The sequence below is a fragment of the Kogia breviceps genome, chromosome 2 (genome assembly GCF_026419965.1).
Source record: "Kogia breviceps isolate mKogBre1 chromosome 2, mKogBre1 haplotype 1, whole genome shotgun sequence".
NCBI classification, from domain to species: Eukaryota; Metazoa; Chordata; class Mammalia; order Artiodactyla; family Physeteridae; genus Kogia; species Kogia breviceps.
Window position 1 is genome coordinate 61,368,374 of NC_081311.1, and position 15,529 is coordinate 61,383,902.

Genomic DNA, 15,529 nt, shown 5'->3' on the forward strand with positions numbered 1-15,529 from the left:
GGCTTCCCTGGTGGCGCAGTGGTTGAGGGTCCGCCTGCCGATGCAGGGGACGTGGGTTCGTGCCCCGGTCCAGGAGGATCCCACGTGCCGCGGAGCGGCTGGGCCCATGAGCCATGGCTGCTGAGCCCGCGCGTCCGGAGTGTGTGCTCCGCAATGGGAGAGGCCACAACAGTGAGAGGCCCGCGTACCACACACACACACACAAAAAGTTCTTTTCTTTCTGTTGTCAATGATGAATAATGTTTTCTCCAGATATGAATGTTTTAGTTGTGCTTGTCTTTGTTACAGACGAAAGCAGTGCTATGTATGAATGCACTTGTGGGTTTGGAAAATGTTAATTTAAAAATGAATCAGAAGTTGACGGACGGAAGAAAACATAAAAGACAATCTCCTTGGTGCTGGAATTTGCTAGAGTATGTGCAATAAAATGAGGTGATTTCTAGGATTGGAAGGGATGTAAGAGTTGTGGTGCTGAAGCTTAGGTCATAGCATGTAGGAGGAAAAACTATTTGCCACTTTATCTTTAAGGGCAAGATTTAGCTCCAACTTTGGCATTGGACCTAGGTTGAATGAAGGAGGCTAGGAGAAAGGTTTACTTAAGAGATTATAGGTATAGGTCCCAGAGAAGAATCAGTAACCACCTCGGTGATGTTAGGAGACAGCTAAATTGTCTAACTTGACCTGAACCCAAACAATAAAACACATAGTTTTCTTAGTGTATTGGGGTTGAGAAATGTACTTAAATGTTCAGAGCCAGTACCTGTATAATTTGCAACTTGACATTTTTCATGTTAAAGTAAAATAGTTAAATATTTTAAGCAGCTGTAATGTAACAGGCTCTGTGTTAGACTGTGTGTTTTCAAAGAGGAAAAGAATAATTTTGGCCTTAAAAGAAGCTCAGAACCAATTGTGTATGTTGGGGGTCGGGGGGAGGCAAAGTTATGTATGAACAAATACGTGAATATGTGAATATACATACAAAGTGCAAGGTAATTTAAATCAGGAAGAAATAAACTATGCTTTGAGAAAATCAAAGGGGAGAAGTATGGATACTTTGTGTGATTTGAATGAACTGCCACTACAAAAAGTCGTGTAATCAGGAAGAAATGTCTGTTTCTCCTTCAGTCACCTGTAGATGGCTTTACAGTGAGTTCTTTTGGTGTAGCACTTTAGTAAATTTCTCTGACATCCATGGCTGCGTCCTCACCAGAGTGTCCGGATCTCAACCCTGTTGGGAGTGTCCTGTTTACAGATTTATTCCTTTCTTGTTGCTTTGCAACAGCCCTTTAAGTAGTGACTGCTCCCTGTATCTAATGTCCCTTTACCCCTTAGTACTTAATTGCCTGTTGTAATTAATAATGCTTTATATTAAATTTTCCCTGTTCAAATTACCATGTGGTTTCTTCTAATTGTACCTTGACTGATATATAAGGTTTATAGTAGTAGTACTTTTCTCATCAGATTGTTCTGAGGATTAAATGGGATAATACATAGTATTGCCAAGTGTTTAGGAATACTGTCTGCCATTAAGTACTTAGTATTTGTTGGTGATGTTAATACTGTAATTATCATCATCATCACTGTCACTGCCACCAGCTAGGAATAACATTTCTACTTTTTGTCCACAGGATGTTTCGTCTTAACTCTCTTTCTGCATTGGCAGAGCTGGCAGTGGGCTCTCGATGGTACCATGGAGCATCACAGCCCACCCAGATCAGGCGACGGTTGATGATGGTGGCTTTTCTTGGAGCATCTGCAGTAACTGCAAGTACTGGTCTCTTGTGGAAGAGGTGAGTGTTATCTGAGCATCCTGTTCCTGCATGTACTTTTATTCTTCCAGTTGTCTCTGTTATCTAAAAGGGATTGATTTCTGGCTTGACTTTGTATTGAAATTTCTTTGCTAAATCATTTGGCATTGATAATATTTGTCTATGAAATAAGATGTTTCAGGGAATTAGGCTATCATGTCAAAGCAACAAATAGGAAATATTCTGCTTCAAGGTCTGCCTGTCTTTTATAGGGTGAAAAAGAAGTTGGGAGGGGTATAATAAACAAAGAGTCCATGGCTTTTTATTGGCTGAGTCCTTGTCAGGAAAGAAGAAGTGTCTTTCTTCTTCCTGTTGGGCTCTGCTATCATCACAGAGTGTGAGAACTCCCCCTGACTCTAATTGAGGCTTCTGTTTATTAATTTTTTACATTTCCCCCTTTTGACCAAGATCTTTCTCTGAAAGCATTGCTGATCAAGAATCAGGTTTTCTACTGTCAGTGAGTTTTCATATTTCAGTGCCAGGGAGGAACTTTCCTGGGTCTAATGTCTCATGTTGGAGAGGAAGTACATAGATTGGAAACCTGTTGAGGTCACATTTGAGTAACAAGGAGGTGTAAGAGGGAGAACTCTCATGCATGTTTTATCTGAAGTTCACTGTTACCAAGATCATAGACATTGGAAATCATCTGAAACATTGTCATCATTAAAGGTTTTGGCAACACATTTCCAACAGGCCTTGTTCAGATATCTTGGGATAGCTGTCTCATCAGATGTTGTGTCCTTCAATTTCAGGAAATCTTTGGTTTCAGGTCACCAGATGATGTGCAGGTACAGTCAGGGTTTGGCGCTTTCTTTAGGTTTGTGATGTGAATCTAATAGTCTCTTCCTTGGAGTTTGGCAGCACAAGGGTTGGTTAGCAGAACCCGATAGAGACCTCTCCAGCAAGCTTGAAGAGAGTTCTCCTGGAGGTGTCTTTTCCAATAGACAGAATCTCCAGGTGCAAGGCGTGATGCTTAAGGTCTTCATCTCCAAACAGTACACTGTGAAAAGATTGCTTTACCAAAGCATGATTATTTTTAATAGAAGCAATTAGGTCTTTGGAATATTGGGTTATCTCTTCTTTTATCAGTTGTGGGTCAGAAGAAGCAGGAGCCAAGTACATTGGGCATCCTATGACTGTTTCAAAGGGTGAGAGTTTATGAGTTCCAAAAGGGATGGATCTGAGATTTAGAAGGACCAGTGACAATGCTTTGGCCAAGGTATTTGGAGGGCCTCTACAAATTTTGCCAATAGAGTCTTAGTAATGCCTTTAGTCCTTTTCACTAAACCAGAGGGTGGTAAGCACAGTGAAGGTCTTGTAAAACCAGCCTAAATTACATGTTAAGGTTCAGTCACTAAATAGTGTAGGAGTTTGAAGGAATAGAGTCATTACCTTGACTGAGTAAGTAGGGAAAATCTTTATAGAATAGATTATCAGTTTCAATCTCTAGTTAGCCCAAGGGGCCTTTCCTGAACATTCAGTTTTTGTCTTGCTGTTCATAATAGAATGAACATGGGAAGCCCATCAGATGATTTGTCTTCATGTAGAATTTTCTCTCAAGTGCAAGTTTTTATCTAAATACCTGTTTGTGATTCTTTTGGTCTCACATTTTTTCTTTCAGTGCATTTTTTTTGTTTTGGTAAAAAATATGTATAACATAAAATTCACCATCCTGCAGTATAATCTTTAAAAATTGTGAATCACTGTATTGTATACCTGTAACTTACTGTACATCAACTGTACTTCAGTTTTATACAGTAGGTTCTTATTAGTTATCTATTTTATATATAGTAGTGTGTATATGTCAGTCCCAGTCTCCCAGTTTATGCCTTTCCCTACTTTCCCCCTTGGTAACCATAAGTTTGTTTTCTACATCTGTGAGTCAGTTTCTGTTTTGTAAATAGGTTCATTTGTACCCCTTTTTTTAGATTCCACATATAAGCGATATCATATGATATTTGTCTTTCTCTGTCTGACTTACTTCACTCAGTATGACAATCTGTAGGTCCATCCTTGTCACTGCAAATGGCATTATTTCATTCTTTTTCATGGCTGAATAATATTTCATTATATATGTACCACATCTTCTTTTTCCACTCCTCTGTCAATGGACATTTAGGTTGCTTCCATGTCTTGGCTATTGTAAATAGTGCTGCTGTGAACATTGGGGTGCATGTATCCTTTCAAATTATGGTTTTCTCCAGCTATATGCCCAGGAGTGGGATTTCTGGATCATATGGTAGCTCTATTTTTAGTTTTTTAAGGAATCTCCATACTGTTCTCCATAGTGGCTGTACCAATTTACATTCCCATCAACAGTGTAGGAGGGTTCCCTTTCCTCCACACCTTCTCTAGTATTTATTGTTTGTAGGTTTTTTGATAATGGCCATTCTGACCAGTGTGAGGTGATTCCTCTTTGTAGTTTTGATATGCATTTCTCTATTTGATATGCATTTCTCTAATAATTAGTTATGTTGAATATGTTTTCATGTGCCTGTTGACCATCTGGATGTTTTCTTTGGAGAAATGTCTCTTTAGATCTTCTGCCCATTTTTTGCTTGAGCAGTTGTTTTGTTTTGTTTTTTTTAAGAGATACTTTTTTTTTTTTTCTCCCCACCATGTGGCATGTGGGATCTCAGTTCCCTGACCAGGGATCAAACCCCGTGCCTGCCCCCTGTGATGGAAGCACAGAGTCTTAACCACTGGACCTCCAGGAAGTCCTGGGTTGTTTGTTTTTTTGATAGTGAGCTGCATTAGCTGTTTGTATGTTTTGGAGATTAATCCCATGTCAGTCGCTTCGTTTGCAAATTCTGTGTTGATTGATAGAAATTTAGGTTTCTCCCAAATCTTGGCTACTGTGAATAATACTGCATTGAACATGAGAGTGTATATATCTCTTTGAGATCCTGATTTCAGTTCCTTGTGATGTGTAACCAGAAGTGGGATTGCTTAATCATATTGTAGTTAGAAAACTAACATATTCTATTGTTAGTTTTTTGAGTATCCTCCACACTGTTTTCCATAGTGGCTTTATCAATTTACTTTCCCACCTACAGTGTACCAGGCATCCCTTTTCTCCACATGCTTACCTACACTTGTTATCTTTTGGGTTTTTGTTTTGTTGTTTGTTTGTTTGTTTTTGAGCAAAACCATCCTACCAGGTGTGAGGTGATATCTCATGGTGGTTTTTTTTTTTTTTTTTTTTTAAAACATCTTTATTGGAGTATAACTGTTTTACAATAGTGTGTTAGTTTTTCCTTTACAACAAAGTGTATCAGTTATACATATACATATGTTCCCATATCTCTTCCCTCTTGCATCACCCTCTCTCCCACCCTCCCTATCCCACCCCTCTAGGTGGTCACAAAGCACAGAGGTGATCTCCCTGTGCTATGCGGCAGCTTCCCACTAGCTATCTCATTTACATTTGATAGTATATATATGTCCCTGCCACTCTCTCACTTCGTCACAGCTTACCCTTCCCCCTCCCCATATCATAGTGGTTTTGATTTGCATTTCCCTGATGATTATTGACGTTGAGCACCTTTAATCAGGTTATTTATTTTGTTGCTATTGTGTTGTAAGAGTTCCTTTTATATATTTTAAATATTAACCCTTTATTAAATATATGGTTTGCAAATATTTTCTTCCATTGTGTAGATGGTCTTTTCATTTTGTTGATTATTTCCTTTGCTCTGCTGAAGGTTTTTAGTGTCACGTAATCCTGCCTGTTTTTGTTTTTGTTGCCTGTGCTTTTGGTGTCATATCCTTTATACTTAGGGCTGAATATTATTCTGTTATACAGATATACCATATTCCCTTTATCCATTTATCTATCAATATACATTTGGGTTGCTTCCATGCTTTAGCTATTGTGAATAATGCTATTAATATGAGTGTGTAAAAATCTCTGAATGACCCTGCTTTCAATTCTTTTGGATATATAACCAGAAGTGGGATTGCTGGATCATATGTTAATTCTATTTTTAATATTTTGAGGAACTTTTTCATGTAGCACTTTTCACGAATTTCATTGCTGTTGCTCCTGCTAAGCTTTATCTGAAAATATTTATTTGTTTAATGTGATGGACCTTCTAGATTGATAGATTTTTTTTTTTTTTTGCATATCCAGGGCCCTTGCACAATCTCCACCATCTGTAAACAACCTAAAGAGTGAACTTGGTGATAAAGGGAAGAGTAAAGATGAAGGGGAAGATTCTAACCACGAAAAAAAGGCTTCAGGTATTTGTCTTGAGCCTTATCCAGAAGAGAAAAAGAAGAAACGTTCTGGATTCAGAGACAGAAAAGTATGGAACACAGTCTTATAAATTAATTAGTACTATAGTTAATTCTATTTTAGAATAATGCTGTTGACTGTTATCATATATTTCAGATGGTTTATATTCACTTTGAAGTTATTCACCTCTTTGCTATTTTCCATCATGTTCTAAGGCAAATGTACTCTTTGAATGTGAAGTTAATTGGGATAGTGAAAAGGACCTAGGATTGGTAATCAGGATTATCATGCATGTACTTTCTTTGTTCTTTCAATTCAACCATCTAAGGTGATTATTGCTTTTAGATCTTTCTGGTGCTGAATGTTTTCATATATGTGAAGTTGAGTCTGTGATATACTGATTTGTCATGATGCCAAATTATAAAGGCAGAATAAAATCTCTTTGGAAATATACAAATATTTCCAAAAAATCAACTAATTTTGAGGACAGCATAAACTCAACATAATTCCAGCATTTTATATCTTTAACACAATATGCTGTTACACAGTTTTACCTGAAAAAAGTTTAGCTCCTCTGTAATAATGCCTATGATATTGGGCATTTGAATTCAGCAAACCAGTGATGAAAAGTCAAAAAGTTGAATTTCTTAGACATTTTGCAAGTTAACATTGAAATTCAGGGAATTACCTTTACTTGCTAAGATATAGCTAATCAATGCAACAAGGTAATTTGAGTTACTTTTTGTGTTGGGGGGTGTATAATTGCAAGCAAGAGAAATTTGAGAAATTTGGATCTTCTGTTTATTTGGATGAAGCTATTAAATATGTCTTCTCATTTCCCAGATCCACTTCTGATTAAACTGAATTTGAACAAAAGTTATGTATCACAAGTTAATTATCTATCATGCCATTTATTCCAAAATGATACATTTATTTAATCTTTTGCCCTGAGTGAATTTGAGGAAAGTTTAAATTTATCTTGCACAATTAGCTTCACTTATGGTCAAACTTTACATTTTACAGTGTTGGGCAAAAATGACCCAAGTAAATGTTTATTTTTGAATCTTCCATTTTCTTCTCCCGCTTTCTGCTTAGCAGATGACTGTATCTTATGCTTCACAGAAAAAAATGAAAGCTATCAGTGTAATTTACTTAATTAGTAGCTCCCAGAGTTATAAAACCTTTCTAATCTATATCTGAAATAGTTCTTATTTCTTTCACTAAAGTCTCAGTGAATGGGTAACCATTCCGTGTGTCATTTTTTTCTCCCCAAGAACCTGTTTAAAAATGTACTCTTTTTCTATCCCGTTTTTTTTTTAAATTTTATTTATTTATTTTTGGCTGCATTGGGTCTTCATTGCTGTGCGCAAGCTTTCTCTAGTTGTGGCAAGTGGGGGCTACTCTTTGTTGCGGTATGCGGGCTTCTCACTGGGGTGGCTTCTTTTGTTGCGGAGCATGGGCTCTAGGCGTGTGGGCTTCAGTAGTCGTGGCACGTGGGCTGAGTAGTTGCGGCTTGCGGGCTCTATAGCACAGGCTCACTGGTTGTGGCACATTGGCTTAGTTTCTCCATGGTATGTGGGATCTTAGTGAACCAGGGCTTGAACCTATGTCCCCTGCATTGGCAGGCAGATTGTTAACCATTGCGCCACCAGGGAAGCCATATCCCGTTTTTAAGAATTTTGTTTAATTAAGAAAATAAATTTTTTTTTGGCTGCACCTTGTGGCATGTGGAATTTCCCTGACCAGGGACTGAACCCACGCACCTTGCAGTGGGAGCGCTAAGTCTTAACCACTGGACTACTAGGGAAGCCCCCAACTTCATTTTTTTGCATGTGGATATCCCATTTTCCCAACATAATTTGTTGAAAAGGCTATCCTTTCTCCATGGAATGGTTGTGGCACCCTTGTCAAAATCATTTGATGATGTGTCTGAGGGTTTATTTCTGGGCTTTCTTTTCTGTTTGTCTGCTCTATATGATTGTCTTTGTGCCAGTACCACATTCTTCTTATGACTGTAATAAGTTTTGAAATCAGGCAGTTGGAGTCCTCCAACTTTGTTCATCTTTTTCAAAATTATTTTGGGTCTTTGGAGTCCCTTGAGATTGCGTGATGGACACATAGGTTGTTACCGTACCTTGGCAATTGTGAACAGTGCTGCAATGAACATGGAGTACAGATTTCTCTTTGAGATGCTGATTTCATTTCCTTTGGATATATACCCAGAAGCTGGATTATTGGGTCATATGGTTCTATTTTTTTTAATTTATAAATTTATTTATTTTATTTATTTTTGGCTGTGTTGGGTCTTCATTGCGGTGCGTGGGCTTCTCATTGTGGTGCGTGGGCTTCTCATTGTGGTGGCTTCTCTTGTTGCAGAGCACGGTCTCTAGGCATGTGGGCTTCAGTATTTGTGGCTCGCGGGCTCTAGAGCATGGGTTCTAGAGCACAGGCTCAGTAGTTGTGGCACACAGGCTTAGTTGCTCCGCAGAATGTGGAATCTTCCTGGACCAGGGCTCAAACCTGTGTCTCCTGCATTGGCAGGCGCATTCTCAACCACTGCGCCACCAGGGAAGCCTGTAAGTTCTATTTTTAAATTTCTTGAGGAACCTTCTTACTGTTTTCCATAGTGACTGAATCAATTTATGTTCCCACCAGCAGTGCAAAAGTGTTCCCTTTTCTCCATACCCTCACCAACACTTGTTATCTCTTATCTTTTTAAAAACAATTTTATTTTGTATTGGAGTATAGTTGATTAACAATGTTGTGTTACTTTCAGGTGTACAGCAAAGTGATTCAGTTATACATATACAAGTATCTACTCTTTTTCAAATTCTTTTCCCATTTAGGTTAGTACAGAATATTGAGAAGAGTTCCCTATGCTATACAGTAGGTCCCTGTTGGTTATCTCTTTTAAATATAGCAGTGTGTACATGTCAATTCCAAACTCCCAGTCTCTCCCTCCCCCCAACCCTTCCCTGCTGGTAACCGTAAGTTTGTTCTCTAAGTCTATGAATCTGTTTTGTAAATAAGTTCATTTGTGTCATTTTTTTTTTTTTTAGATTTCACATATAAGCAATATCAATGATATTTGTCTTTCTCTGTCTGACTTACTTCACTTAGTATGATAATCTCCACATCCATCCATGTTGCTGCCAGTGTCATTATTTCATTCTTTTTCATGGCTGAGTAATATTCCCTTGTGTATATGTGCCACATCTTCTTTATCCATTCATCTGTTGACAGACATTTAGGTTGCTTCCATATCTTGGCTATTGTAAACAGCTCTGCAGTGAACATTGGGGTGCTTGTATTCTTTCAAACCATGTTTTTCTCCAGATATATGCCCAGGAGTGGGATTACTGGATCATATGGTAGCTCTGTTTTTAGTTTTTTAAGGAACTTCCATACTGTTCTCCATAGTGGCTGTACTAATTTATATTCCCACCAATAGCGTAGTAGGGTTCCCTTTTCTCCACACCCTCTCCAGCATTTATTGTTTGTGGACTTTTTGATGATGGCCATTCTGACTGGTATGAGGTCCTCATTGTAGTTTTGATTTGCGGTTCTCTGATAATTGTGATGTTGAGCATCTTTTCATGTGCTTTTTGGCCATCTGTATGTCTTCTTTGGAGAAATGTCTATTTAGATCTTCCACCGATTTTTCGATTTTTTTTTTTCTCCATGCCATGCAGCTTGTGGGATCTTAGTTACCTGATCAGGGATTGAAACTGTGCCCTTGGCAGTGAAAGTGTGGAGTTCTGACCACTGGACCACCAGGGAATTCCCTGTTTGTTTTTTTGACAGCTGAATGATCTCTTTGTATATTTTGGAGATTAATCTCCTGTTGGTCGCTTTGTTTGCAAATATTTTCTTCCATTCTGTGGGTTTTCTTTTTGTTTTGTTTATGGTTTCCTTTGTTGTGCAGAAGCTTTTAAGTTTAACTAGGTCCCATTTGTTTATTTTTGTTTTTATTTTGATTATTGTAGGAGGTGGATCAAAAAGATATTGCTGCAATTTATGTCAAAGAGTGTTCTGCCCATGTTTCCTCTAAGAGTTTTATAGTGTCCAGTGTTACATTTAGCTCTTGAATCCATTTTAAGTTTGTTTTCGTGTATGGTGTTAGAGAATGTTCTAATTTCATTCTTTTACATGTAGCTGTACAGTTTTCCCAGCACTATTTATTGAAGAGACTGTTTTTTCTCAATTGTATATTCTTGCCTCCTTTGTCATAGATTAATTGACCATAGGTGTGTGGGTTTATTTCTGGGTTTTCTATCCTGTTCCATTGATCTATATTTCTGTTTTTGTGCCAGTACCACACTGTTTTGAGTACTGTAGCTTTGTAGTATAGCCTGAAGTTAGGGAGCCTGATTCCTCCAGCTCCGTCTTTTGTGTCTCCACACAGGTCTTTTGTGTCTCCATATAAATGTAAAAATTTTTTGTAGTAGTTCTGTGAAAAATGCCATTGGTAATTTGATAGGGATTGCATTGAATCTGTACGTTGCCTTGGGTAGTATAGGCATTTTGACAATATTGATTCTTCCAATCCAATAATCTTCTTTCTTAATGCAGGCATTTATTGCTACGAATTTCCTTTTAGAACTGCTTTTGCTGCATCCCATCCTTTGATATTTTGTGTTTCCACTTTCATTCCTCTCAAGATACTCTTTTTTTTTTTTTTTTTTTTTGCAGTACGTGGGCCTCTCACTGTTGTGGCCTCTCCTGTCACAGAGCACAGGCTCCGGATGCTCAGGCTTAGCAGCCATGGCTCATGGGCCCAGCTGCTCCGCGGCATGTGGGATCTTCACAGACCGGGGCATGAACCCATGTCCCCTGCATTGGCAGGCAGACTCTCAACCACCATGCCACCAGGGAAGCCCTCAAGATACTTTTTGATTTGTTTTCATTTCTTCCTCAACCCACTGGTTTTTAAGGAATGTCTTGTTTTTTGTTTTGTTTGTTTGTTTGTTTGTTTGTTTTGCGGTACACGGGCCTCTCACTGTTGTGGCCTCTCCTGTTGCGGAGCACAGGCTCCGGATGCGCAGGCTCAGTGGCCATGGCTTACGGGCCCAGCCACTCCGTGGCACGTGGGATCTTCCTGGACTGGGGCATGAACCCGTATCCCCTGCATCGGCAGGCGGACTCTCAACCACTGCGCCACCAGGGAAGCCCGAATGTCTTGTTTAATCTGCACATATTTTTGAATTTTCTAGTTTTCTCCTTTTTCAGTTGAACTTTAGTTGCATACCATTATGGTCAAAAAAGATACTTGATATGATTTCAGTCTTCTTAAATTTATAAAGCCTTGTCTTATGACCTAACATGTGATCTCTGCTGGAGAGGGTCCCATGTGCACTTGAGAATAATGTGTATTCTGCTGCTTTTGAATGGAATTTTCTGTAAATGTCTTCACTTTCATCTGGTCTAATATGTAGTTCAAGTCCAATGTTTCCTCATTTATTTTCTATTCAGATGATCAGTTGTTCAAAACGGGGTATCAAAATTCCCTACTATTATTATATTGCTCTCTTTTTCTCCCTTTAGTTCTATTAATATTTGCTTTATAAATTTAGGTTCTCTCATGTTGGGTATAAAACTGTTTACAAATATTTTATCCTCCTTATGAATTGATCTTGTATAGTTATATTATTCTCTTTTTTGTCTCTTGTTACAGTCTTTGGCTTAAAGTTATTTTTTCTGATATAAATTTATCTATCCCTGATTTCTTTTGGCTTCTGTTTTCATGGAATATCTTTTTCCATTATTTCCGTCCAGTCTGGGTGTGTCCTTAAAGCTGAAGTGAGTCTCTCTCTTTTTTTTTTTTTTTTGCGGTACACGGGCGTCTCACTCTTGTGGCCTCTCCCATTGTGGAGTACAGGCTCCGGATGTGCAGGCTCAGTGGCTATGGCTCACAGGCCCAGCCGCTCCGTGGCATGTGGGATCTTCCTGGACCGGGGCACAAACCCATGTCCTCTGCATCGGCAGGCAGACTCTCAACCACTGCGCCATTAGGGAAGCCCTGAAGTGAGTCTCTTGTAGGCAGCATATAGTTGGATTTTTAAAAATTCATTTAGCCACTCTGTGTCTTTGATTTTAGAGTTTAGTCCATTTACATTTAAGGTAATTGTTGATGAATATGGACTTATGATTGCTATTTTGTTATGTGTTTTCTTGGTGTTTTCTAATTCTTCTGTCCTTTTATTCCTCTGTTATTCTCTTCTTTGGTGATTTGATGATTTTTTGCAATGATATGCTTAGGTTTCTTTTCGTCTTTTGTGTTTCTAGTATAGGCTTTTGCTTTGTGTGTACCATGGGGTTTACATAAGACACCTTATATTTGTAACAGTGTATTTCAAGCTGATAACTTACAACATATACAAAAACTCTATATTTATATACTCCCCCCATATTTTATGTTTTTCATATCACAATTTATATATTTTTTATTGTATATCCATTTAAAAATTATTGTAATTATTTTAATACCTTTTCCTTTTACCTTTCATATTAGAATTAGAAATGATTTACCCACTACTATTAAAAATTAGAGCATTCTGAATATATTTACGTTTACCAGTGAGTTTTATATCTTGATATGTTTTCCTGTTAATAATGATTACATTTTTGTTTCAGTTTGAGGAATTAATTAGCTCTTTAACGTTTCTTGTAAGATTGGTCTAGTGCTGATGCAGCTCCCTCAGCTTTTGCTTACCTGGAAAAGTCTTTATTTCTTTTTCAATGCCGAATCATAACTTTGCCAGGTAGAGTTTTCATGGTTGTTAGTTTTCTTCTTTCAGCACTTTGAATATATCATCCCCTTCCCTTCTGGCTGCAAAGTTTCTGCTGAAAAAATTTGGTGATAGTATTATGGGAGTTTCCTTTGAATATAACAAGTTGCTTTTCTCTTGCTTTTATGATTCTCTCCTTGCCTTCAACTTTGACAGTGTGTTTTTTTTTTTTTTATTCATCTTGTTTAGAACTCTATAGGCTTCCTGGATCTGGATGTCTGTTTCTTTCCCCATATTAGGGATGTTTTCATCATTATTTCATTGAATAAGTTTTCTGCCCCCTTTTTCTTTTTAATTCATTTTTTAAATTGAAGTATAGTCGATGGACTTCCCTGGTGGTGCAGTCGTTGAGAGTCTGCCTGCCGATGCAGGGGACATGGGTTCGTGCCCTGGTCTGAGAATATCCCACATGCCGCAGAGCGGCTGGGCCCGTGAGCCATGGCCGCTGAGCCTGCGTGTCCGGAGCCTGTGCTCTGCAACGGGAGAGGCCACAACAGTGAGAGGCCTGCGTACCGCAAAATAAATAAATAAATAAATAAAATGAAGTATAGTTGAATTACAATGTTATGTTAATTACTGCTGTATAGCAAAGTGACTCATTTATACACACACACACATATATATATTCTTTTTCAAATTCTTTTCTATTATGGTTTATCACAGGATATTGAATATAGTTCCCTGTGCTATATAGTAGAACCTTGTGTTTTATTCATTCTATATATTACCAGTTTGCATCTGCTAATCCCCAATTCCCAATCCAACCCTCTCCCACTCTGCCCCCTTTTTCTTGTTCTTTCTATTTCTAGGACCCCTTTAATGTGCATTTTGGTTCACTTGATGGTATTCCATATGTCCCTTAAGATATTTTTATTCTCTTTCATTCTCTATTCTTTTGGCTCCTCTGTATGAGTTCCACTATTTGAGTTCACTTATTCTTTCTTCTATGTGATGTAGTCTGCTGTTGAACCCTTCTATTGAATTATTCAGTTCAATTATTGTATTCTTTAGTTCTGTGATTTCTGTTTGGTACATTTCTATCTCTGTGGGGTTTTTTGTTTGTTTTTTAATAAATTCATTTATTATTTTTGGCTGCATTGGGTCTTTGTTGCTGCATGTGGGCTTTCTCTAGTTGTGGTGAGCGGGAGCTACTCTTTGTTGTGGTGCGTGGGCTTCTCACTGCGATGGCTTCTCTTGTTGTGGAGCATGGGCTCTAGGCATGCAGGCTTCAGTAGTTGTGGCACATGGGCTCAGTAGTTGTGTCTTGCAGTCTCTAGAGCGGAGGCTTATTAGTTGTGGCGGATGGGCTTAGTTGCTCCGCGGCATATGGGATCTGCATGGACCGGGAATCGAACCTGTGTCCCCCTGCATTGGCAGGCAGATTCTTAACCACTGCACCACCAGGGAAGTCCCTGTCTCTGTGTTTTAATTCTTTTTTTGTTCATGCATTGTTCTTCTGACCTTGGTGAGCATCTTTTTAAAAGTGTTATTTTGAACTCTAGATCATGGAAATCACCTTTGTTTCATTAAGGTCTGTTTCTGGAGTTTTAACTTGTTCTTTTGGGGGAACATTTGTCTGTTTCCTTATTTTCCTAGACTTTCTGTGTTGGTTTCTAGTCCTTAGCTGAAACAGCCATCTCTCCCTGTCTAGGCAGAATGGTCTCATGTAGGAGATGAACCTTGCCAATCAGCCTGGCCCAAGCTCTTGATTGTTTCTAAAACCTTGTTGATTGTCCAAGTTGCCTTCTTTGTTTCTGGTGCCTCCCTGTACTTGAGGGTGTGCCAAGACTTGTCAGTGTCCCAAAACAGAGGATCACAGTCAGCACTTAGATGCATGTTGATTGGAAGCTAGCTTTTCAGGCAACATCTTGGAAACTAACTAGTTAAGCCCCTTCCAGGGAGAAACTGGGAGATGGGGATTTTGTGTGCTTTCCCTGAGCTTGGCCCAGGTGTATAGCCATAGGGTTGTGCTCCTGCACCCATTACAATCTGCTTCTTTTTTTTTGCTACAGACCTGTGGGACTCAGGAATGCAAGCCCTGTTGACTTGCAGAGCCAGGTGATTCAGGGACTTATACCTCAGATGTCAGCTAATAATGCTGAAGTGCAGACGTGTGTACAAGCTCCTTCCAGGGAGATCCTAGCGATTTGGAGTAGGCTAGATGGAGAAGTTGGATGAGGCATCCACTCTCTTCCCCAGTCCCCATGGAGGATGTCAGCCAGCCCTTAGATGTGTACTAAATTAGAAGCCTGACCTTCTGGCAGCAGCTTTTAATAAATGCAAATAGACCTTTTTCAAGGGAACACTGGGAGGTGGGTGTTTTTTGCCTTCTTCCTCTGCACTGATCCCTGAGGTAACAGATACTCTGAGTTCTCCAGAGCCTGTTAAAAACTGTTTCTTTGTTTTCTGTAGTCTTGTGGGTCTCATGGATGCAAGTCCCATTGGCTTTTGTAGTAGTTGTTTTGCGGGCCCATGCTTCAAGTGGGAGACTTACAAGTTGGGGTGCTAGATGTGACATCTAACCCCTTTACTGCTCGGGGAGAAGCTGGAGGTTGAGAGTTCTCTCCCATTTGTATGGCACCGTGCTAGAGGTGGTATTTATGGCAAAACTGTGTCTCAGTCTTTCCTACCAGTTTTGATGTCGATACTTTCTTGTTAACCCAATGTATAGGCATTGTTCAGCTAGTTTCTGGATT

At 38.9% G+C, this 15,529-nt stretch overlaps 1 protein-coding gene across 3 annotated transcripts in view; it reads left to right on the forward strand.

Moving 5' to 3' along the window:
• Positions 1-15,529, forward strand: part of MICU1 (mitochondrial calcium uptake 1) — a 223,996-nt gene that overhangs the window by 34,601 nt on the left and 173,866 nt on the right. For all 3 annotated transcript variants that reach the window (XM_059054213.2, XM_059054212.2, XM_067025421.1), the window contains exons 2-3: positions 1,629-1,790; positions 5,941-6,115. In XM_059054213.2, the coding sequence (XP_058910196.1) occupies positions 1,630-1,790; positions 5,941-6,115 (336 nt within the window). In that variant the 5' untranslated portion in view covers position 1,629. The remainder of the gene's footprint in view (positions 1-1,628; positions 1,791-5,940; positions 6,116-15,529) is intronic.